The sequence below is a fragment of the Rhamphochromis sp. 'chilingali' genome (genome assembly GCF_963969265.1).
Source record: "Rhamphochromis sp. 'chilingali' genome assembly, chromosome: 13".
Lineage (NCBI taxonomy): Eukaryota > Metazoa > Chordata > Actinopteri > Cichliformes > Cichlidae > Rhamphochromis > Rhamphochromis sp. 'chilingali'.
Genome location: NC_137940.1, coordinates 24811744 through 24835521, shown reverse-complemented (window position 1 = coordinate 24835521; position 23778 = coordinate 24811744). Strand labels below are relative to the sequence as shown.

Sequence of the window (23778 nt, the reverse complement as noted above, 5' to 3'; positions counted from 1 at the left end):
TTGATCCCATCCTGAGTCAAACAACTGGATCAGGTATCTGTGTCAGCAGGTAAATAAATGTGGACGATTTATTAAGTTCAGCTATATGCTCTGTTTACTATGTCACGGGTCAGAAGCAGTGTATGGGGCGCTAGCAAAAGAGCTAACATAGCATAGAAGAAGCCAAGAACAAAGCTTTAGGATTTTGAAGGCATTTCACAACAGCTACCTATACAGATTTCCTCTGTTTATTAATAACAGACTTTGAATTAACCACAAACTGGAGTCAAGACCTACATCCAACAGTAACAATACATTCCTGCTACTCACCTGTTCTCACTTTTAGTGTCTTAATGTTCAGTTTAACATTTGCTAATAAGGTTTTATTGCCACCCAATTATCATTGGGTGGCATGATAATTTTTTATTTTTATTAAAAGGCACAATGGTTATTTAAGAGTCTGGCAGTTTCACAGTAACCTGGTATCATTGTTATTAAATATTTCTGCGCAAGTAGATATTAATAGTTTTTATATATAATAAGATATATAATAAACAAAATAACATTAAAAACTTTAATGCCATAACAGCCGAATTAAACAGAACAGGAATATCAAACCTTTTATTCCTGGCTTTAGAGTCAGTTATATGTACGGACACTTTTGTTGCCTCCGTTTCTAAACAAAGCCGACACATGCCTCCTTAGCATTCACTTCCACTGCAACACCAAAGTGTAGCTTTGAAACAATTACCATGTGAACTTATACTTCCAGATTTTGTTGCACAAACTATTCGATTGTTTGAAAAAAAAAAAAAAAAAACAAAAAAAAAAAAACACAACACCTGTTAGGTTCATGTAATGTGTTATCTTTACCTCACCTAGTACCCTGTTGCTGTGACATCAAAAACATAGCAAAATATTTTTCTTTACTGAAAAAGTCTGAGTGTTGTGGGGTTTTTTGTTTGTTTGTTTTTTAAACTTCACTTGCAGTCCCTCTTCATCTGCCGTTACTTTTCTAAAAAGAGCAAACCTTTAAACTGCTAGCAAACTGATGCTACCTAGCATGTTACTTGTGCAGTTCTTCAAATTATGTTACCAAATTGTTGTACTGGCTGCCCTGTTAAAGATTCTGCCACCCAGTAGTTATTATTTGAACAATTTCTTACATCATGTGACTCAAACAGTGAGAAACAAGGGTGAATTTTAAATTTTATGCAGGCAAGAAGAAAAGCTGGGGAAAGTTGAGTTGGGCTTCAAAAACACTTTTCTTTTTTTTACATCTAGCATTAAGATCAACTTGCAAAAGGTCAGTGAGCTGATTTGATAGAAAACAAACAATAGCATGCCACTGACACTTAACTTTGCAGGAATAAAAATTCTGTGTAATTAAAAATTCAAAATAAAATTAAAAAAAATATAAAGTATTTGAAATGACTCAACATTCACTGGAAACTAAAGAAATATCTTACTTTGACAATTTATCAGTTAGGTTTGTCAATGTACAACTGCTATGAATTTAGGGGATTTTATGACATGTAGTACAGAAATGTTTCTTTGAGTTGTGCCAAGACTGGGAAAAAAAAAAACAACAACAACAACAACAACTACTGAACATTACAAACATGAAACAACATTGTTGTAGAAATCATTACTTGGGTTTAGGAAAACTTCAGAAAACGTGTCACTATGAACTCAGTTCAGTTCATTGCAAATTCGAATTAAAGCACTATTGTGCTTCTATTCATTTAAGATGGACTATATGAATGAAGTGAATATCAAGGAATCTGCCCCACAGTCTGCAAAATCAAAGTGTGGAAATAGAGGACATATCATTTGGGCTGAAGACAAGAGGGTCTCTAAGGTTGCAGTAGTGCCCATCTGTAAACATCCTGCTTCCCTAACTACGACTCTGTTTTCTCAGGTTACAATTGTTTGGTTGTTGTTGTTGTTTATTTTTTCACTACATCTACATTAAGAAGTAAAGAGAAAGGGAGATATTACGCAAGTACATACAAGTATGGCTACTGGTAACAGTAGCCTTCATTTATAATCCATGTGCAACTTGTCTTACACCATGCATTTCTTGTAATTAAGTCTGAGCATTTACAGTCTCTATAAAACATAACACAAAACAAGGAACATTTAATTAAAACTACAGAAACAATTGTTAATGTAGTTATTAAAATAATCCGAATTTGCCAGCAAGATATTTAACCTGATCAAACATTTATTTCATGTTTGCATATGACATCCCTGCAGGACTCAACCATGTATGCTTAGCATAAATTATTACTATGTCACAACTAGTAAAGCTAGTTCAATTTACTTAGGAGGGGTGTAAAATTCTCCTGATCAACAGCTCGGTTCAACTCATTTTTAGGCTATGGTTTGGTTTACAGTTTGCTAAACGTTAGAAAAGTGGGTAATATTTTAACTGCTGAACGATAACAGAAGTCATATGTCCAGTTCACTCTTTAACTGTTTACATTTACTACAACGTTTTAACAGCTCCAAAAGGCAAACTTGCATACCATTATACTGTGGACACTTTTGAAGCCATTTCTCATATGCAATCACTAATTTACCAAACCACAAAAAATCCTTTTTTTTTTTCTTTTTTTTTTTTTAAAGTATGTATGTATGTATGTATGTATGTATGTATGTATAAATAAAGTTATATTTGGCCAAAATTAATTAGGGGTAAGATTACGGTTGTCAAAATGATACTCAGATATTAAATCAATACTAAAACTATTATCAAATTACAACATTTATTTGTAACTATATCAATACAGACAGTGGTGTTTTGTCTCCAGCTGACACACGACGCCACTGTGGCCAGATAGACACACAGCTCCTCCCCTCACTAATAGCTGAAGAAGTTAACTTTCACAACGCTTTAGGAGGACTTTAAAGGGGTCAATAAAGCTCCTGTTTCACCAACATGTAAGCAGTAAACAGTGATCTTAAATCTTAACCTGGCCAAGGCACATATTAGCCACATAACTATTAGCAATTACCCAATAACCACATTGGCCATCTGCTGTCATTAATTCAGCAGCTAGAAAACCGTGGGTTACGGATGGAATATTGAGCCTTGACAGAGCTAATTAAGGACACGTGCAGAATTTGGGTTGCTGAATGTGCAGAGCATTTTTGCAGAGTGTGGAGAACTAATCTGAGCAAATAAAGAGCAGCTAAATTAGATGGGTTTCAATTCTGGAGCGCAGAGCTGAGGATGTAAGGAGATCCAGACTAACGCAGAGCAGTGTGAACAGTGAATGAGAGAGAGGCTGGAGGCAGATGTTTGACATAATGGAAAAAAATACAGCAACATAACTTGACCCCCCACCCCCCTCCTAAAATAGAATTAAAATGTTTTTAAAAAAATAAATTAAAAAAAAAAAAAACCCAGTATGGTGACCGCCATATTTTTTGATGGTAAGGTAGACTGTCACTGTTTGTCTACTTAATAGAACACTTTTCTTCGCCTCAATTTAAGCAAGCAGAACTGATAACATTTGCTGCCTAGCTCCAACATTGACATTATTGTTTTATAATTAACCATAGCCAGTCTTAATGACAACAGATGGCTAAGGTGACTATCAGAAAATACCTAACAGTTTAACAGTTAATGTTAAAATGTGAGCTGACCAGGTTAACATTTATGGCAACTGTTTCATACATCAATATTAATGAAATGGGAGCTTTATTGACCTCTCAAAATTCCTCCAAAAGAATTGGGAACATCCACTATTTCAGCTACTTGCGATAAGAGGTCCTGTGTGCAGGTGTCAACAAGAGGTGGCAAAGATGGCACTGTAGGCATCGATGCTTTTGCAACTAAGTATCAATTCTGACAGCTTTGTTTAGTCTCCATCCAGATGGCTACAGCGGTGAAACAAAGTTTGGCTTCTTTTTTTTTTTTAAATGTTATATCAATCCCTTTGTTAGGAACGTAATAAAACCTTGACAACGGCAGCAGTAGTTTTAGGCACAACACCAGGGCTATTTTTTTAGGTTTTGCTCTACATGGTATAATTTATATACCTGAAATCTTTGGTACCAGATTTGTTGAAAAAGTTATACCAGACTGTTTGGGCACATTACAAAAAAAAAAAAAAAAAAAACCACAAGCTAAGGAAGATAAGGTCATATCTATTAAATAATTTAATTTGTTATCACAATCCACAGCAATGGACTGGAAAATAAGAATATTAATTCCCATATATCAGACTTAGTTTCAAAGTGCATATATCTTTATCAAACACTGTGCAAACTGCTGCTCTTTTCTCCCCATTTAGGGCATTTCAGACTATATCCAAACAAATGTATTTTCAATTCAAAACTTAACAGCTGTCAGTGAACACCGTTGTGTTTGCGGTATCCTATCTTGTTTACACTTGGAAGAGCTTTCCAAAAATTCCACTTCTAGTGAGCCGAGTTTCCGTGTGAGTGACATAGCAAAATGCATTGAAAATGCTACATATACCTTCCTATGTGTGGACAACATGTAAAACAAATAGGAAAAACTCCAAATAAGCCCAAATAATAAATCCATACCAACATATTTAGATATATTTTGCAATAAACAACAGCCTAAGTCAATATTCCACCAATCTCACCAGACACTTGGCATCTTTGTGGATGGTCTTGACAGGTTTGGTATTTGGCTAGTTTGCTCATGCAGGGAATGAAAGGAGGCTGTACAGATCTTTATGCCACAATCATTTCACATAAACGCTACTCCTCTCAGCTAATCTATATAAAAACAATACAAATAAGCTAACAAATCAATGAAAACATAAATAAACAACTTATTTTTCATTATTGTACATGGTTGTAGAGATCTCAAGTAAACCAGTAACGCGAGTTACTAGCTGTACTGTTTAGACCGGCCAGAGAGAAAGGGGAATAGAATGAGATTAGCCATTAGCCGTTCAACACAAGCTCTGTGCATGCTGTGGAGGCTCAAGCGTGTTCCAGTGTTAATCTGCATGGTAATGTTCACGTGCCCAAACGAAGCCAGGACACCCAGCCCTAATGGATTAATCTACACAGACCTTCTTACTCTGAGATTACAAGTTCTAATTGAACTAATTTATCCAAATCACTTTCAAACTATCTGCTGATATGACACTTACAGAACCGACAGTTTCTCCTTATTACAATTTCAGGCCTTAAAAAAAACAAACAAACAAACATTTAAAAAACATAAGGCCTCCACTTTTAAATGCCTGGGAATGGATTATGGAAAAAGACTGAGGTAGAAAGGTGTGGTTTGCTGGTTCTGTATGTTGAAGCACAAATTAAAACAGGTTGTATAAAAATGGGTGTGGTTAATGACATACTGATTGATTACATATTAATATTTGTCAAGAATTATGGCGAGCTGAGTTCAGACAATGCAGTCATACCTGCAGCTTCCAGTAAAGCTTCAAGTCTGGCCTGTGTCTCTGGATCAACTGTTCTCAAATCTACTCCATCTGTAGCGCTGGACAAAAGTAACTCTGACGCTGTCTTCATAATGGGGTTATCCAGGTCCTCCTGGTCCAGAATGAATGACTCCACCTGGGAGAGACAGGTAAGGGTCAGCAACAAAATCTTTTCCCCACTGAGAGCTAGTTTATGATACCATTTGGATTGCAGGCCATTAATTAAAGAGTATCAAATCTATATCAGGTTAGTATTTATAAAAATACAAAAAGGCAAAAGGAAAATAATTACACTACTGAAAACATTATTTACATTACTCTGTATAAAAAGCGGCCATACGCATACAAATGCACCACCTATAAAAAGACCAGGCATGTGGCTCTTGTTTATTTATGGTTTCTCTCAACAGAGGGAAAGCAAAAAGGAGCACAAGGATAAGAGTCAAAGCACAGGAAGTGCTACGGCCGGGAATTACAGCCCCTAAACACACACACGGATTCAGCTGAGAGTCAGCTGCCCAAGCAGAGCTCTACAACCTCATACCTGAGCTTTGGCTCTCAGATATCATAGTCTGTACTACAGAGTTTCTTTCACAAAATAAAAAAAGTTTTTGTTTTAAAAAAGAAGGGGATCAATGAAATATTTTTGTAAATGTGACTACAGCACAAGGCTAAATTGGATCTACAGTCACATATATTACTGAAAAATAGAAATTAAAGGTCAAAATGAAAAAAAGATTGTTTTTCATCTGCTCACATTTGAAAATGTATACTCCTCTATCCATAACCATTAATGAGTATGACAAATCACAGATATAAACAAATAACCTATACAAATAACTAAGAAAAAAATAATAAAGCGTCTTTTTTTAAGTCAGACTTTGACAGCTGGATGTTTAATTCTGTTTGCATCTTCAAAGTAACATCTTAACTGTATCCAGATAGCTGTGGAAATGATTTTGTTAAAAAGCAGGTGAAGTAAACAAAACTGTCTGAACACCAACATGGGATATATAAATAATCTGTGCAGGGCTTCATGCAAGGGGATTCATTGCATTTGATCAAGTATTTATGGTACAGTAGGTCTGGTATACAGATTACCTACTAACCAATATAAATACCACAAACATTACCTCAGACAGAGAGACTACCAGGAAAGGTATGATTCTAAATATGATCTTGAATAAATTACTGGTCATTTTCAAACAACCCCCAGCAAAACCTGAGAAAGAACCAATATCTCTATGTCCACACACACAAGCTGCAGCAGACTTTCGGGGTCTGGTCCAGAGAGAAACTGTTGTGAGGGAGTCAGCATTCAGCAATGTGGAGGAATTCAGCTATATGAAAGGAGTGCAGTGCACAACAGTCCATGGGGGATGTAGTTCTACAGAGGCCTTTATCATCAACAATGGGTATCACTCTTCAGTATTAATGAACTACAGTTCCCAGTGTTGGTATCCACAGAGCTGGAAAGGCCTAGAATGGCATCTACTTAATCCTGGGGCTCAGATTTTTGCTACTACCCAGTGCAGCGTGTTCTCCACAGGAGTGAAACACCACAACAAATGCTCCCTTTCAGCCTTATAAAGTAGACTGGGTGAGCAAGAAAACATGATTGCAATGACATGCCTTTGCAATTTGAGGCAAGTGACAAATTAAATATTTTTTTCTGCCGCTGCTACACAGCTGAGCTAATGTTCAGGCAAAAACAGCAGGATATATTGACAGCTGGATGAGCTAACACCCTCACTTGTCTATCAAAGGTGTAGCAGTGTGTCTTAGACAGAGAATCCACTGGTCACATACTAGCCATCCATAAACAAGACAGCTCCACAGGTCCAGTGCTCCTTGGTGCAGGTTCATTGAACACCAAGAACTTTTCAATGGAAGCGTTTTTTTAAATAGTACAAACTACCGTACACTAACCCTCAAGTTGCCATGAAAAAAGTCACATGGACATCTGACAAGTTTGTGCAAATCAAGCAGTCTAACAACTTCCATTTCAGTGTCTGCTGCTGTCATACGATATGGTAAACTCAATTATATGGGAACAGTAAAGCTGCAAAGTCTCATAACGTTCAAACGGACGCTGTAAAAAAATAATAAAATAGCGAGGCATTTGATGAGTGACTATAGCTCTGAAGATTTTGACAAAAATCCCCTAAGATGTGGCTCTGCCACACGTGCATTTGAAATGCATATATGACAGGGTGACTGAGGGTTTTACACACAATTTAAACTATGTCATCCCAGATGACAAAACATGTCTAAAGTGCGTTTAGCTGACGGGATGCAGTCACACCTGTCCGCCGTGTGTGACATTGAAAGTTGGACACCTCTCAACGTGAACTCAAATCGCCCTCAAAATGTGACAACGCAAATAAAGCTGACAGTCACCGTGGCCATCTGAACGACCTAGGTGAACGGCTGGAAGACCAGTTAGCTAATTAGTCGACACCGACTGTGGAAATACGAGCAGCAAAATAATTATATTTTTAAAAATCCGAATCTAAGCCTATCGAAAAGTTAGCCTAAGGGACAATCGGTGTTGATTTACATGGTGTGGTGGGAAAAGTGACGTAATTGCACCACAACTATGAAATGGTAGATATTTAGCTGGCCGTGTACGTCCGTGGGTTTGTGGGCATCATCCATTTGCCGTGGCTGGAAAGCTGCTGGATAGCTTGCAAACTTGTGATGGGTGTTGCGAGACGACAGCTCCAAACGAGGCCGTCGTCGCTTACACCCGAACTAGGCCGTGGCCACAGCCTGCGCTGCATAAATAAAACATTTCAGCCGGTTGGCGTGAACAACTGCTCCTGTCTCACCAAACATGATCGACAGTAAACTGTCCATAAGCGTCTCAACTGACGAGGGGTGTTATTCTGTTGACGGGTTGGTTAATTTTACGTAATTTTAGCGGCCTGGGAGGGGGTGGCTGCCAACTGCGAGCTAATGTGCTAGCTAGGAGCCAGCTCGCGCTAGGAGAGGAATGTTGCCTAGCTCTATGGTTAGGCTTAGCTAACTAGCTTAGCGTAGCTACCTCTGAAACCTCGTCTTCGTCGCTGCCGGATCCTGGACCCGAAGAGAGGACGGCTGCGGCCGCTAGTTTGAAATCCAGTCTTTCGGCAGCAGGCCCGCCTGGCTCGCCGTACAAACGTACTTTCTTTCCACCTACACCAATCCCAATGCCCCCTAGTCCGACTCCTCCTGGTGTCGCTCCTACCCCCATCCCTGCCACTGGGGAGCGAGGAGTCACCGAGTCAATCTCGTCCTCGAAGCCGTCCGTCAGCATTGCCGTCCCGGCTACTGCATCCTGCATACTTGTGTTCACGATACGTGCGTTAACGTGCTAGTTGTTGACTTAAATGTCTGTCCAGGCGCGTTCTTGTGGAATATTCGCGTGATTTTACTTCAGGGAATCCAGAAACTCTCCCGAAGCGAGGGTTGAGGAGGATCTCTTTCCCCCAGCCATTAACTTTCTAACAACCTAACCCGATACGCACAGTTTCTGAGAAACGCCGCCCTTGTGGAAAATCCTCTCGACCGTATTGGTTCATCAGGAGAGACATGTCTCTTCTATTGGTTAAAGCTGATGCTTGTCAAAATGAGCCCGCGACGTCATGTTAGGTTTACCAATATCACGAGGCAGTAGAACGAACGTCAAGACATGACATGGTAGGCCAACTTAACTAGTTGCTAGTTTTACTAGTTGATGTAAACTCATGTTGGGATACCGTTTGCACATAAGGACTACTTCGAAAGTGTACTGACACTCTTTGTAAATTATAATGAATCATTTAGTGTGATTTTTTAAATGTGAAATAACGGGTATCAAGTCATTATTGAGTGCTTCCAATTAAATATAATGCAGTTAAATAATTTATTGGTAATCATACATAATAATTTAAAGAAACAAAAAAATATTTTTTTAGCAAAAATACGCACACAAAAACAACAAAAATTAACAAACAATGCTGTATGATGAACAAACTTTTCATTCACAGATAAGTTAACAATGTAATTGATGCTCTGAAACTATAACCTCCAAAATGAGTGGTTCTCATTGTGGGGTTTTATGGGGTGGGACATTTTGCTGGTCCACTTATTTAATTTGGGTAAATTGTCTGCACAAATACATGTAAAGTAGTTCTGAGTGGTCATCTAACGGGAATGATGTCTTCCAGAGAAGAGATCTGAGAATTTGTTCTGTTTTCAGTGTGTCCCGATAAGTCCTGAAAGTGAAACACCACGCATGAAAACAGTACCTTCCCTCCCATGAGAGGAATGCAGCCAACATTAATACACCTGTATACCACTATACCCTAACAAGTCCAAATGTCTACTGTGAAAGAAAGTCCATTTGTCACAAGATATCCTTGAGGCTTATTGAACTGTGCGTGCTTTGGCGACTTTTGTACAAGATTAAATACACAATGGTGACTTCAGTGATGAATAAATACTTCACTTGGACTGCCCTCTAGTCCAAAAGATCACTGTAATGTACTCGTAAAGTCAAAAGCCTACCTGGAGCCTTGTTTGTGTTTGATGTAATCTTACAGAACTACCAGTGAATTCAGGGTTGTCACCACCATGAACCAAGACATCTGAACTACACAAAGGTCCTAGATTGTGTTTACACCTTACCTTATAGATCACATTTGATTCAGTAAGGACTGAGTGTGGTTAAAAACAGTGTATTTCATTCCCTTTGGTTAAACCCCATGTGACTGTGTTTGATTATTGTGTGACTATTCATACATTTTTTGAAAGCATTTATTTCCAGAATTGTGTGCTTTATATGTTTTAACTAGCAGTGTACACCAATACTAGATGAGTGTAACCTTGAATAAGCAGCATTACTGAAATAATGATAATAAGTTAACAAACACTCTTCATTTACTCCACATATTTTTTAATGGTGTCACTGATTTGCAACCAACTCCCTGCTGCAGGTCTGGGTCACTTGTGGTCTATATCTGGATTACTTGGGGCTGCTGACCCCGTGGCTAATTTCCCAGACTTGGATTAAGCCTAGTCCTATCTTAAAAGAAAACTCTGACAATGCTTATAATTGGGGGAAAAAAGTTTTTACTTCAGGGATAAGCTCAATCCAAGTCTGGGAAACAGTCCCTATTGTATATAAACATGGTCTTTCAGGCATAGTAGTCACCAAAACCGGTAACTGAGGCTTGTATTATCATTTAGTTCCAATAATCAAAATAAGCCTCATCGAACTAGGTTACTATTACAAACTACCCTAGCACGAAATTAATATCTGTTGAGGCTTGTAGCTAAATGGGTTGTTTTTAGTGATGTAGTGTGGTACTTTGAGCTGGCATTGATAAACATGAACTCTTTGGCCTTGCCATAAAAAGTAGCTCATTCATATACACTAACTCAAAAAAGAAAAGAAAAAAGCTGAAAAGGATTACTGACGAATGTAAACAGGGTTACTTGGATTTGTAGGCCAGGAGAAGTCGCCAAGACCTCAAGCAGAAACGTCATCGGTTTTGGGCGTGGACACAGGCCAGTTGGAGGCGTTTGGTTATTTCGTCAGGATTGCCAGGTGTGTTTAAAAATCCACCCTTTCTGTCACGTTATTTATTACACACCCTTTCACAAACTATACATTCTTCGGTTTTGATACAATTAAAAACACAAATAAATAATAAAATTTGTTATAAACGTATTTTATTTGCGTCATTTTTTGGCCTTTTGAAGCAGATGCCATGATGAGGCGCGCCGTTTTGGTTCCTGAAGGGGGGATGGTTGGAGAATTCTGGCAACCCAGTGGAGAGTTTCAGCCGCACCACGCAGGTCTGATTACACACACTCCGGCGTGTTGCATCTGCGTTTGTATCAGGTATATTGATAAATGTATCTCTCGTTTTACTTGGTTATATCATGGTTTGAACAACTTTTCTCATAATGTACATAGGTACAGGTTTGAATGTGTGAATCAGCTTTAATACAGGTAGCTTAGTTAACGGTACTAGCTTAAGAGCTAACTGCCGATGCTAATAACATGGCGCAGGCCAAGAGGGCCGCTTTTGTTCTATTGTGTGGGTGCGGTAGTTAATATGCTAAGGGCCGTGCACTGCGTTTAAAGTAAGTGAGATATTTCGTAACAAATCAACAACATGGCTCTTTCGAACTCTTAAGTAGTTGACGAAAGCCAACAATCGCGGAAATATTGTCGAATGAAAGTGGCTGGCTACTGATTTTGTGCTGCTAGCGGGCACCGACTCGGAGCTCCCGCTTTTTGTTACGTGGATGCCGGTAGTTCGCTAGCGAGTACTGATAGATAAGGAAATTGTGACGACTGCTCTGGACTTACGTTTGGACAACAACAACCTTTGTTCCGCGGAAGAGTATGAGCAGTAAAGCAATTTTTCTTAAATATCTGTCGAAACTGTCTCAAGATGGCGCTGCTACATAGGCCCCTTTTTCTTGAAATAACTCAGAGTAAATCAAGGAAAGCTTTTATGGCGTATTGTAGTCAATGTATATGTATAAACCAGCCAGTCGGATTTTTTTAATGCAGTTGTATTCAGAATTAGTCGTGTCCCCATTAGAGAGACAGTGTCAGTTCTTGTGAAGAGGGGATCAACGAAAATAAAAGAGTAAACGAAGCACCAGGGTATTGACTTCTGTATTATTGTATCTTTGTTAGTTTGTATTGGTTAATCACATTAAAAGAAGCGTTTATTCATAATCTTCAGGGATCGTGACCAGTCATGGCTGATGAGGGATATGTAGTGCGAATCCGGGGACTTCCTTGGTCCTGTTCAGTGGATGAAGTTCAGAGGTTTTTCTCAGGTATTTATGCATTATTGTTTTTCAAAAGAATACTTAAGCACGTAACACAGTTAGAAATGATCTGATAATGCATTTTGATTGCAGAGTGCAAAATCCTAAACAATGGAAGTGGCATCCATTTCACCTACACAAGAGAGGGGCGTCCCAGCGGAGAGGCATTCGTTGAATTTGAGACAGAAGAAGACCTGAAGATTGCAGTGAAAAAGGACAGAGAAACGATGGGTCACAGATATGTAGAAGGTGCGTATAACAGCATACAGCTGAGTTAATGTCTGATAAATGCTATATAAGTTACCAGTTTGAGCGAAGTAATTTCTCTCTTCTCTGATATAGTGTTTAAATCAAACAATGTGGAAATGGACTGGGTCATGAAGCACACTGGCCCAAACTGTCCAGAGACAGCTGGGGACGGGCTTGTGCGGCTTCGGGGCCTTCCCTTCGGGTGCAGCAAGGAGGAAATTGTGCAGTTTTTCTCAGGTAACAACAAACCTTGTTCGCTGGTTAAATATAAACCCCCTTAATGCTGGTAATTTAAACTTCTCCCCTCCGATCTTCCTTTTCTTGTTTCTGGTTACCGACACCAAAACTTGTTGCATCTAATTTACGAAGAAGTCAGTATGCCATTGTAAATGACAATCTAATGTGGTTACACTTAAAAACAATGAATGAAGGAAATGATGCTGGAAAAGGAAGCCAGTTGAAGTTTAAATAGAGAATTTATTTGAAGACCTGATGTTTTGTACAAGGGCAGGGATCTGTTATGCAAACACCCTTTCCTATCTTTGCCCCTCATTTTCATCTTCAGCCTTCTTCACATTTTCCCCCCATTATGTGGAAACATTTTAAAATAGTCTCAGCCTAATGGTAATACACTAGTTATTGAGTGGGTCCCGCTCATCACTGATATAGCCTCTGTCTTCAATTTTTTTTTTTTAAACTTTTTTTTTCTTCCCCACCATGTATTAATAATTTTATCTTTAAAAGTTGTTTTTTTTTTAAACCCAGTATATCCTCCTGAGCACCAGCCTATTCACTCATGCCCTCTGGTCTATATCTTTGACTTATTTGAGCTATCATATTAAGTCCTGATGTACTTAATAGAGGACATTGTGGGCTTTCCATTGATATCCCATGTGTTTGGGTGGCCTCTTTCAGCTCCAAAGAGGAAGGAAATCACCAAAAAAGTTCAATAGGAAGATTCCTGTTTCCTCAGTTCTCAGGAGGATATGCCAATTCTTAGATTTAACGAAAGAGCAACCACGAATTTTCCTCATGTCACCCACCTAGACCCTCCTCATCAGCACATTAATACTAGCCCGATATCCCCCACACAGTGCCCTTCTTCATAGTCTTCCTCTATCCTGCCATTTCTATCTTATCCCCTAGAATACAGTAAATGTAACTAAATTAAATGGAAAGTCACTGGTTTAAAAAAAGAAAAAGAAAAAAGACACAAAAAAGGAATGAATTGGTATGTGTGATGATGTATAGAGTTTTCCATAAGTCTAATATCTCTCTCTTTAGAGAAAGTTCTCTCTGTGATTGGGCATGTGATTTAATATGTCCCCTGCTGGGGTTATCTGTCCTTGGGTTGAAGGGTTGGAAATCGTGCCAAATGGGATAACATTGCCGGTGGACATCCAGGGGAGGAGTACGGGGGAGGCCTTCGTGCAGTTTGCTTCACAGGATATAGCTGAAAAGGCTCTAAAGAAACACAAGGAAAGAATAGGGCACAGGTGGGGATGGTTGGTTGGTTGGCTGGATAAGTTGCTTTTCTTATGGTGTGCACCTTCAACATCTGAACCAAATGCAAAACTGACACATTTATCTTGGCTACTTGAAGCATATTTGTCATATTTACCACACACACACATACACACAAGTTGCTATCTTAGATCCACGTTTTAAAAAATATATATATATTCACAATGTTCAGGGGGAAGATTAGTGCTTGGTCACCATTCAAAAATATGAGGCGAATCCTGAAATGGAGTGCATGCCCGATTTGGAGAACAAATGGTGTCTCAGCACTAAAAATGAGTCCAGGTTGATAAATGGTAAGGAGTCTCCCTGCTAGTAAAAATCAGAGGGCCACTGTACACAAGGATCTGGAGCCCACTGTCACAGGTAATGCTTAGTGGGTTGCAGAAGGGCTGGAGCTCTCTTTGTGCCTCTAAAACCAGGACAAAAGCTGTCATGGCAACGACACATACCACTATTGAAACACTGAAACAGATCTGAGTCGCTTCAGGTAACCATAAGAAAAGTGTAAAACTCACTGAGGCCCTTATCAATTTGGACAACTTCCTTATTGATCAGTAAATAAGTTATTTTTAATCTTCTTTATTAACGACTAGCAATAAGTACTTAAATCTATTACTACCTATGGACTACACCATGACAGCATCTGCATAGCCCAGTTTCACCAGTATTAAGCAAATGCAGTTTCTCACCCATTCTCCATGCCCTCACTGTGGTATCTGTATGCTCTCAGGTACATTGAGATCTTCAAGAGTAGCCGTGCTGAGGTGCGGACCCATTACGAACCCCAGAGGAAGCCTATGGGCATGCAGAGACCCGGCCCCTATGACCGGCCCTCTAGTGGACGCGGCTACAACATGATGGGCCGAGGGGGGTCCTATGACAGAATGCGCAGAGGAGGCTACGGAGGAGGTGGGTCCAAGTGGGACTGGAGAGCAGGTGAAATCAGATTTACTGGTCTTTACCCATGAAGTTTCTTTTAAATAAACACCCCCTCATGTCTCTTCATGCTTAACAATTCATATAACAATTAATAAGATTAGGATAAAATCCTCATAAGACCTTGTGTTAATTCCATTTATGTATGTTCAGGTGTATCGGATGGACGGTATGGCGATGGCGGCTCTTCCTTTCAGAGCACAACAGGCCACTGTGTACATATGAGGGGCCTGCCATACAGAGCCACAGAAACAGACATCTACAATGTAAGTTGTTGAGAGATCACTGACAGTCCTTTGTTATCTTTTGTGTCGCCGCAGGGGCTTAAAAGCAGACAACACTTGTGATTTGTGCATTTATTTATTTTTCGTCTTTTTTAGTTCTTTTCACCTTTGAATCCGGTGCGGGTCCATATTGAGATTGGCCCAGATGGCAGAGTTACCGGGGAGGCAGATGTAGAGTTTGCAACACACGAAGATGCTGTAGCAGCCATGTCCAAAGATAAAGCTAACATGCGTGAGTTTGCTTTAAAAAATAACTTGAGCACCCCACCCTTTTAAAGCTGCGTGTTAATTCTTATGATTTTTGTTCCTGTTCTGCAGAGCACCGCTACGTGGAGCTGTTTTTGAACTCAACAGCAGGTGGCAGTAATGGAGCATACAGCAGCCAGATGATGGGGGGCATGGGTGAGTCAAAGTTTTAGTGATATTGAAAATAGGGCCCTGTGTTATTTCCCTTAAAATGCTTGTGTATCTGTTGGTTTACTCATACAGCCCAATGGGATTTGTTTCCACAGGGAGCCAGTCATCCTATAGTGGAGGCCAGCTGAGCTCAGGGTACTCTGGTGGATACAGCAGCCAAGGAAACATGGGTGGCTACAGTGACTATAGTGAGTGTCAGCTCTGTTGTATTTCCTAAAATATATTTCTTTACAGAACCTTTAAAGGTTTGAGCAAAGACTTATAGTCTAACCCTTTTCTCTGATAAGTGAAATTGAAGTTGTCCTAGGTGAAGGTGCCATAAAACCTTATTTGTGTACTGTGACTGTTTTGTTTATATTTAAACTCGTGACAGCTGTAAGTGTTTGCTGTCTGGCACCAAATGAGATGCTACTAAGTTGTTTTTTGTTTTGTTTTGTTTTGTTTTTTTTAAGTCATAAATATTCAGTAACACCTTAAACTGGCCTTGTAAAACACCTTTCTTTTATTAGCTGGCTAATTCTGAAGCACACTTTGAAATAAATAATAGTTATATTGTTACTTAACATATGGTAGTAACAGTAAAGAAAAATCTGCAGCTAAAAAGTGTCCTAAAGTTGGGTTGTTACAGTGTTGCAAAGGGTGGAAACAGTGGTTAATTACCAGAGGAGTGCTGTTATTCCCCATCATTTAAAAAAAAAAAAAAAAAAAAAATTGAAGCAGCTGCTTCCAAAACTGCTGTGTAATGTATTTAATGACACTGGGTTCTAAGGAAGAAGGTGCTGTGTAGTTCTGTCATCTTGGATCCAGGCTAATTCAGCCCTTTAAACTTGGAAAGCTTTTGTCGTTCTATGCGTGACTCCTTGATGAACTCCTCGGTCCTATAGTGTGTATTTTCTCTCTCTTGTTAGGTAACCAGGGCGGAATGGGAAGCAGTTACTATGGCGGCGGTGGAGGAGGAAGCAGAGGCTCAATGAATGGACTGGGTGGGGGATGGGGAATGTAGTTTTTTCTTTTTGCATTTAGTTTTTTTTTTTTTTTTTTTTTTTTTAATTCAGCATTTTGCTGAAAGGACTGGAAATGCAAGTCTCTCGTAATAATTCAGATAGGGTCTGGCGGGGTTGTTTTGGGGGAAAACAAAGGGTAGGGTTTGTATTATTATCGTTTTGTTTTTTTTAAGTGGGTGATCTTCAGAGAGCAGTGAGATCATATGTTCGTCACAATAAATGTGTCAAAGTGATGTTTGTCTTCCCCATTCCTCACAGATTTACAAATAACATAAACTGTGCTTTAAGTTTATCTTTCCCTGAAAGCGTGCCGTTTTGTGTTACCGTTCTTTAAGCACGGTTAACTCATCCTGTGCTGGTGGATTTAACAAAACGTTTTAGTGTCCGAGTGCATGAACAGAAACTGAAAATGTCCGGTATCTTCTAATGTTTGGACCTTGTTTCACCTTTTACATAGTGTTCAGCTTCATTTTAAATTCCTGTACAAAATGTTAATCTAGGTTTGGGACTTAACATGGTCAAAGCATGTTTTGTTTTCTTATGGTGTGACTGTTAGTGCTCTTTTTCTGTTCCTGGATGAGGGCTATACAGAGAGCAAGTTCATTTCAAATCTGCTACCATGAAGGTTTCTACTGCTTCAGATGCTGTTTGTATTTCTTGTGCACAAAGTGAATAAACTAGTCTGGAATATCTAATTGACACAAGTGGTGGAAAAACAGGAGGCTTTATTCATTTATCAAATATCTAAAGTTAAAAGAAGTCAAATTAAGAAAATGGCGTTGTAGCAGTTGACGTGATCCATAAAATCCTGATAGAATACATTCTAAAATAGTGTTGCTGTTGCCAACATTCTACAGTCATTTACACAATTCTGCCTGCATCCAGCAGTGGGGTTAGAGCTGATCTTAAAAAGGGGGAGGGGGGAAAGTGCATAACAAGGCTGAATATCAAAGTCACTTCCAGAATTAAAAATGCACCCCTCTAATTCAGGATTTTCACAAAGGTTTAAATATAATCTTTTAAGACAAAAGTAAAATATTCAGGTTATTTCTGTTAAATTTATTTTGAAAATCATCCTAAATAAAGAAAGCAGTGTGCCTTTACATTCTGTGAGTACACAAACCTGCAAACAGCAGAGATTCTCAGCTCAAGCTGAAATCCCAACAGTACATCCACAGTTTGAATTAGAAAAACTGCACATATCAAAAGGCCAGTTTATCAAGAGATTACCACATTTGTTAAACTCTGTTAATCCAACCCAGGGAAACATTGGTGGCAGATACTCAAGCCTTTCCATGTCTATGCAAAGTCTCGTTAGCATAAAGTCTGCATAAACTACTTTTTATTAAAATCCATCCTGTCAACGTTAAAGGCGACCATTGTCAGTACAAATAAAATGCCTGAATTTCAGGTAACTGCATCAATGGAACACCAAATCACATTCCCGCCTTTTTTTTCTTTTTCCTTTTCATAACAAGTATTTAAATTCATTAAATGAGTATATTCAGTGTTGGAGCGTGTGGAGAAAACATTAAAGCCTGTGGGTATGTCGTCAGGAACCTGTGGAGGAGCTTCTCTGCAGCAGCAGGGAGTGGCACACGTCGCACACTCGCACAGGCCGTGGATACGAAGGCAAGGCCAGCTCGTTACTGGAGCAGCTGTTGCAGTAGATGTCTCCGCAGTTTCTGCAGTGGTGCTGCGCATGCAAAACATACAGCGTGACGTGGCAACATTTATGTGACTGCGGACGTTAACGGAAGCGGCTCTCAAGTGAAATGTAATGGGGGTGGGCGGAACGTACCTTTCTGCGTGAGATGGAGAACTCCTTCTGGCATTGTTTGCACTGAGTGGCTTCATCATCTTTCAGCCAAGCGTGGCCCTGAGAAGAGCAATGGTTTCTCATTCCAAGTCTTACAGCGTCAACAATAAAAGTAAACCACCCTCGACTCTTTAACATTTTACCTTCAGGGCCTTGTTGACCTCCTTGAAATCTTCCATCTTCAGTTTAGACCTTTGAGAAAGATGAAAGTGGCATAAATTCTCCTACGTGAAATGGCATTCCTTAGTAAGAAAAAAAAAAGAAAAACATCGCAGTTACTGACTGGCTGAGATGCAGTCCCATTTCTTGTAGAGCCTGTTCCTGCTGCTCGCACTTCTGCTGCAGTTGCTGCTTCTCCTGCTTCAACTCCTGCAGCTCCTGCAAAGTCGATCCATAAGAAGCAAAAGAAAAAAAGGTCATAACATCCCATTTATGTTCAAGAATTTGTAATATGCTCTTACACCGCTTACAAGAGGATGAAACAGGAGGGAGGCTTTGTTAAAGCTGTCATACAAATAATATTTTTGTAAAATAAACTATTTCTTTAAGGTAATGTCATCTGGCATAAATATATAATTCGCTGGTGATGAAGCTGAAAGGTACAGTTTCTAAATTCCTGTGTTTAAAATATGAAACGTTACCAGCAGACTTGAAGAAATAACCAACAACAAACCGCATAACTTTTAATCTAAAACATCTATGTACTGTGTTGATGACATTCAGTGAAGTTGGATTGGGGCTGCACAGTACTTTCTTGTAATACCACCTTGTACCACAAGATGGTACATCAAGCCAATTGAATTAATAACCAGGTAAGTCAGGATGAGCACGTTCTCTTTTACAAAAGGAAAAGCTTCTTAAGAACCTTGGACACAAAGGAGTATCTAAAGTTAAAAGAATAGCACCACACATTCAAAAACATCTCAACACACCCACTGGTAAAACACTGCTCCCTGGTGGTGAAAGGCGTTGCTGCATTTTGAAGGCCATAATTACAAAAGGTACTTTTTAATGAACATAAGAATAAAAAAAAAAAGCTCTTATTCTGACTTGTAGCCAACTCTAGCAATGTAGCTTCATTGCTAGAGTCTAGAAGCAGTCTCTACAAAGCCAATCACACATTTTAAATGTTGGCATTGGATTACAGTATTTTATGCCTGTGTGTAGGAGTAATCTTAGCTGCAGCTGTAGGTTGCCTTTCACTTTGAAAATAAAACTTCATTTGTCAAGAGCGCACACATTTTTTTCCATCGCTATAATTCGCCTATTTAGATCCGAGCAAGTGTAACGTGACACAGGTTGTGTGTGTGTTTGAGAGATGCTGACCGAGTGCAGGCCCTGGAGCTGCTGCAGCTGTGTGCGCAGTTCGGTGCTGTTGTCCTGCTCCCTCTGGAGAGCTTTTTGCAAGTTCTGTCTCTGTTCCCTCTCACTGCGCAGCTCGTTCTCCAACCCCAGCCTGTGCTCCGAAAACACAAAAATGTGACTCAAGTCATCAAACTGCAAACTACTGCATGGACTCGATCTACACAATGTTTGAAAAGTTTGAGAACAAACATTTTAGGTGAATCACATTTGCAACTTTGCCCTTTTATGAACCTTTTCTCTACATACTGCTTAATACCACACTCAACCCCCCCGCCCCACCCACAATTGTATTTCTTCACCTTAGCGTATCGAGATCTGTTAGCTGTTTCTGCAGAGCATCGACTTTTCCCTGCAGCTCCACCTTCATGTCTTCGTCCGACTGGTCGTTCTGCTTGCGCTCCTGCTCCGATCTCTGTAGTCTATGAGTCACAAAATATGAAGAGGAGCGTCAATTTAAAGGAATGTAAATGCGAAACTGAATCTCAACCTAGGCAAGCACGCATACCTCTGCTCAAGTTCCTTCATGGTGTTCTCCATTTCATTCATCCTCTGCTCAAGCTGCACGGCCTCTGCCTGCTTTTTTTCTGCTTGGCGGTCCGAGTCCTGAGAAACCACGCGATTTGGACAAATGCGCAATCTGTGTGTGTGTGTGTGTGTGTGTGTGTGTGTGTGTGTGTGTGTGTGTAAGTGCGAAAGACAAAGTTATAATCATGCTCATCTATTTATACCTGAGCTTTGTGGAACATCTGCACATTGAGAGTCTTGACTTGGTCAAGCTGGAGCCGTAGGGCTGCCAGCGTGTCCTGTTTCTCATGCGTATCCTTCTCCAGCAGTTTCATGGCCACCTCCATCTCCTGCTTCATCCCCACCTGCAGCTCCAGTTCACGCTCCAGCTCCTAATACACAAGGGAGTCAAATTCAGTTAGAGTTGAGTCAAAACCCAAAAACACCAGGTGTGGAGTGTTGGTTCAGTCTGTCCTGGAGGTCACTGATACTTGACCTGGCGAATGCGCTTTTCCTCCTTGTACTGCTTCCACACCACATTGTACATCTCATCCAGGCCTTGTCTAGTCTGTTTGTATGTCTCCAGCTCTGCCTGGCTGTCCTGAAGCACTGCCTGAAAAATAAAAACATGGCATTTTTCATTCCTTCTTAAAATCTGGAGGGGCTTCAGCTGCAGTTAGTCCTAGACACTTTTCCCCCCCCCCACACCTCCTCTTTTCTCTGGCTGGACTGCAAGATCGTCTCGTTCTCCTTTTTCAGCTGTTCCTGTTCTTCCCGTAGAGAGTTGATTCTGTCTGTGGCAGCTGTCAGCTGAAGAAGAGGAGAAAACACACACACACACACACAAGCTGATGTTAAAGAGGATCAATCCAGTGCGAACACAGTCCCACAGCTGCACACACAAAGCACGCCTAACCTCCTCTACAAGCTTGCTATTAGTCTTCTCTAGAGAGTCCATCTTAGCCTGAAGGTCAGTGACGGTGCCGCTTAGGTGACGATTTAGCTCCTCAATGTAGTGCTTCTGATCCAATATGGCTGTCATCTTCGAATCACTAAGGAAGGGAGCGATACAATTACCATCTTATAGTTGTGAGACATATCTAACCAAAGTTTAGTAAGGATTTTTTAATATGGGGTCATGCTTTAAACAGTACTAACAATATAGAACAGTCCAGATTAAAAAAATAATGTAAAGCAGTGTAGATGCTTACTCTTTTGGAGTCTCATTGCTAGCAGAGTCTTTCAGATAAAGTGAGAAGTCGATGACTGCTACCTAAACGGGAAAGAAGAGCAGATCACTCTGTATCTCGATCCAACTCTTCCTCAGAGTGAAACTGATTCTTACAAAACAGCATCACTAACCTGTGAATCAAGGTCCTCCCCTTTAATGCAAAGGTTAGCATCAATTACGTTGAGGCCCACCAGCAGCCCCACCATTACCGACCCTTCGTCTTCCAACATCAGTGCTCCAAAGTCATAAAACTCACTAAGGGATTTAAAAGGTAAAGTGGATGCTAGGAAGAAACCCATGTTTATAATGCACTATAAAACAAGTGTAACTGACCTCAGGAGGTCCTTGTGGTCCAGCAGGGCCTTCATATAGTCGGCTACTTTCTTCTGCATAAGCGCCAAATGCAGCCAAGCCCTTCCTCTCCCCAAACCAGTCCTAAGAAAAACAAAAACAAGAATGACAGTATAAGTACAATTAAACTCAGTTGCGATGCAGTTTTATTATAGAAATAATATAATGGCATTTAATGGCATACTTAATGCCAGGCATGTCTCTGGCACTGGTGGCGATGTTGACAGACTCCGTGCATAACTTTTCTACCAGCTCCAGTGGTCCCCATATAGACTTGTTGTAACCAATGAAGGATTTCTTGGCTGAATCAGACAACATGCAGAATTAACTTCAGCATGCAGGCAGCTAAATATAGCACAACAGCAAAAGTCAGATTTATTTACGTCTAACCTTTAAGACCGTGTTTGAGGCAGTGCTCCAGGACAACAAAAAACTGCTGCAGAGGAGGGTACTCCGAGTCAAGCGTCCTGCCCAGACTCATAGAAGACTGAATCAACACTCTGATGCTGAGCTTCAGCATGCTGAGCAGGTTGGATCTTTCTATTGCCATTGAGTCTTTGGGGGGAACAACTGTACAGAAAGCATGAAAAAAAGGAGAAGCTCTGAGGTTAATTCTGTCAGATGACATAGCCGGAAAAGGAGCACTTCACTAACCAAAAAAACCAAGAGTCTGATCTTGGAGTCATGTGATGTGACAGCTGACACTTATACAGTGTTTCAAGTGCCTGTGACAGCCGCAATGGTTCGATCTTAAAGTGCATTAACTAGCAGGCATCAGAAAAATCAAAGTCTACCTGGAAGCTTTTTCGCTGAGTTACTGAGGTCACTTTCGGCCTCATTCTCGGTCGGGGAGCTCGCCGCGTATCCCTGTGAGGGCTTTCTCTGGATGGCAGCGTAGCTGATCCCGCTGCTAATCGTCTCTGTGGCCTTACGAGCCAGAGACAGGAGAGGAGCCGACCAGCTGTTCTCCTCTGCGACCTGGGAAGCCTGCCTCTCGGTCCAGTCCTGCTCGCTGCCCCCATCCGGTTCGCCATTAGTCGCTGGTCGTAAAACTTTGGGCTCATCTTGTTCTTGTTTTTCGTCGCGCTCTGTAACAGCTGTGTTTACTTCCCCTGCTTCGTCAGCCATGTTTGCCCTCCCCCCGTCCCCCTTTCTCGCGTATAATTCACGTGATCGCCTTAAACCAATAAGCGACGCTTGTGAGGCCTGACGTTCTTTTACTTTTGATTCATTGGCGGTTAGCAAAACACACTGGAGTTAAATCACTGCCACCTGTTGGACTTGGCTGGAGAGTGGCGGACTGACAAATATCTAATAACTAAAGATCGCGTTTTTATTTATTCACAGTCAATGAAATTTTAGTTTTGCCTTTCAGGTTAGTGTGTTGGGTTCGTGTGGGTCACAGGACAGGAGCCAGAACTAAAGATAAAGATTTTCATTGGGAGTGACCAGTAGGGACAAACAATTACTTTCGAGGGACACCTTGAGTTGAGAGGGTTGAAGACAGAGTTAGAGAGGCAGGCTGAGATGGTTTGGAGAAGGGATAGTGGACATATGGGACAAAGGATGCTAAATGCAGCTGCCAGGCAGGAAAGAATAAAAGAGAAACGAGGAAGACCTTAGAGGAGGTTTGTGGATGTAGTGAAGGAGGAGATGCAGAGGGCTGACAGAGGAGGATGGTAAGGATGGAGTGAGATGGGTGCAGATCATTTGCTGTGGAAGCGGAAGGAAGCAGATGACAGAAGAAGATAGAGAAGAAGAAAAAGTCATGTTACTTAAGATTGAATGTTCATGTCACACAGAGGAAATTTGTATTTATCTTTTATATTGGTTTTATTCTGTTTTTTAGTCTTTATTTGTGAGT

General features: G+C 40.3%; 3 protein-coding genes across 14 annotated transcripts in view; 1 reads left to right on the top strand and 2 right to left on the bottom strand.

Annotated features, from left to right (window-relative positions):
• ankhd1 (ankyrin repeat and KH domain containing 1) overlaps nucleotides 1-8923 on the bottom strand; it is a 33644-nt gene extending 24721 nt beyond the window's left edge. For 6 of the 10 annotated variants that reach the window (XM_080901639.1, XM_080901640.1, XM_080901642.1 and 3 more), the window contains exons 1-2: nucleotides 8461-8922; nucleotides 5397-5550 (exon numbers count right to left, since the gene is read on the bottom strand). In XM_080901639.1, coding sequence (XP_080757765.1) covers nucleotides 5397-5550; nucleotides 8461-8739 — 433 coding nt within the window. In that variant the 5' untranslated portion in view covers nucleotides 8740-8922. Of the gene's footprint in view, nucleotides 1-5396; nucleotides 5551-8460 lie in introns of all 10 variants that reach the window. The other 4 variants (XM_080901636.1, XM_080901638.1, XM_080901644.1 and 1 more) reach the window with 1 other exon arrangement.
• A 2206-nt stretch (nucleotides 8924-11129) lies between these two features.
• hnrnph1 (heterogeneous nuclear ribonucleoprotein H1) lies at nucleotides 11130-17362 on the top strand. Of its 3 annotated transcripts, none has more exons than XM_080901648.1 (11): nucleotides 11130-11283; nucleotides 12143-12239; nucleotides 12324-12479; nucleotides 12573-12716; nucleotides 13837-13975; nucleotides 14734-14912; nucleotides 15093-15205; nucleotides 15320-15455; nucleotides 15542-15625; nucleotides 15736-15828; nucleotides 16549-17362. In XM_080901648.1, the coding sequence occupies exons 2-11, from the start codon at nucleotides 12158-12160 to the stop codon at nucleotides 16641-16643; spliced, it is 1221 nt and encodes a 406-aa protein (XP_080757774.1). In that variant the 5' UTR covers nucleotides 11130-11283; nucleotides 12143-12157; the 3' UTR covers nucleotides 16644-17362. The 3 variants fall into 3 exon arrangements, with proteins under 3 accessions (XP_080757774.1, XP_080757773.1, XP_080757775.1); XM_080901647.1 differs by having other exon boundaries at nucleotides 14734-14939; XM_080901649.1 differs by having other exon boundaries at nucleotides 14734-14939; nucleotides 16545-16692.
• Nucleotides 16802-23080, bottom strand: rufy1 (RUN and FYVE domain containing 1). The gene is made up of 17 exons (XM_080901646.1): nucleotides 22709-23080; nucleotides 22305-22484; nucleotides 22099-22216; nucleotides 21897-21998; nucleotides 21695-21818; nucleotides 21544-21605; nucleotides 21249-21384; nucleotides 21041-21142; nucleotides 20829-20945; nucleotides 20557-20724; nucleotides 20334-20431; nucleotides 20128-20247; nucleotides 19790-19919; nucleotides 18747-18841; nucleotides 18607-18655; nucleotides 18446-18523; nucleotides 16802-18340 (listed from the first exon to the last, which is right to left on the bottom strand). The coding sequence occupies exons 1-17, from the start codon at nucleotides 23040-23042 to the stop codon at nucleotides 18197-18199; spliced, it is 2157 nt and encodes a 718-aa protein (XP_080757772.1). The 5' UTR covers nucleotides 23043-23080; the 3' UTR covers nucleotides 16802-18196.
• Between the last annotated feature and the right edge of the window lie 698 nt (nucleotides 23081-23778).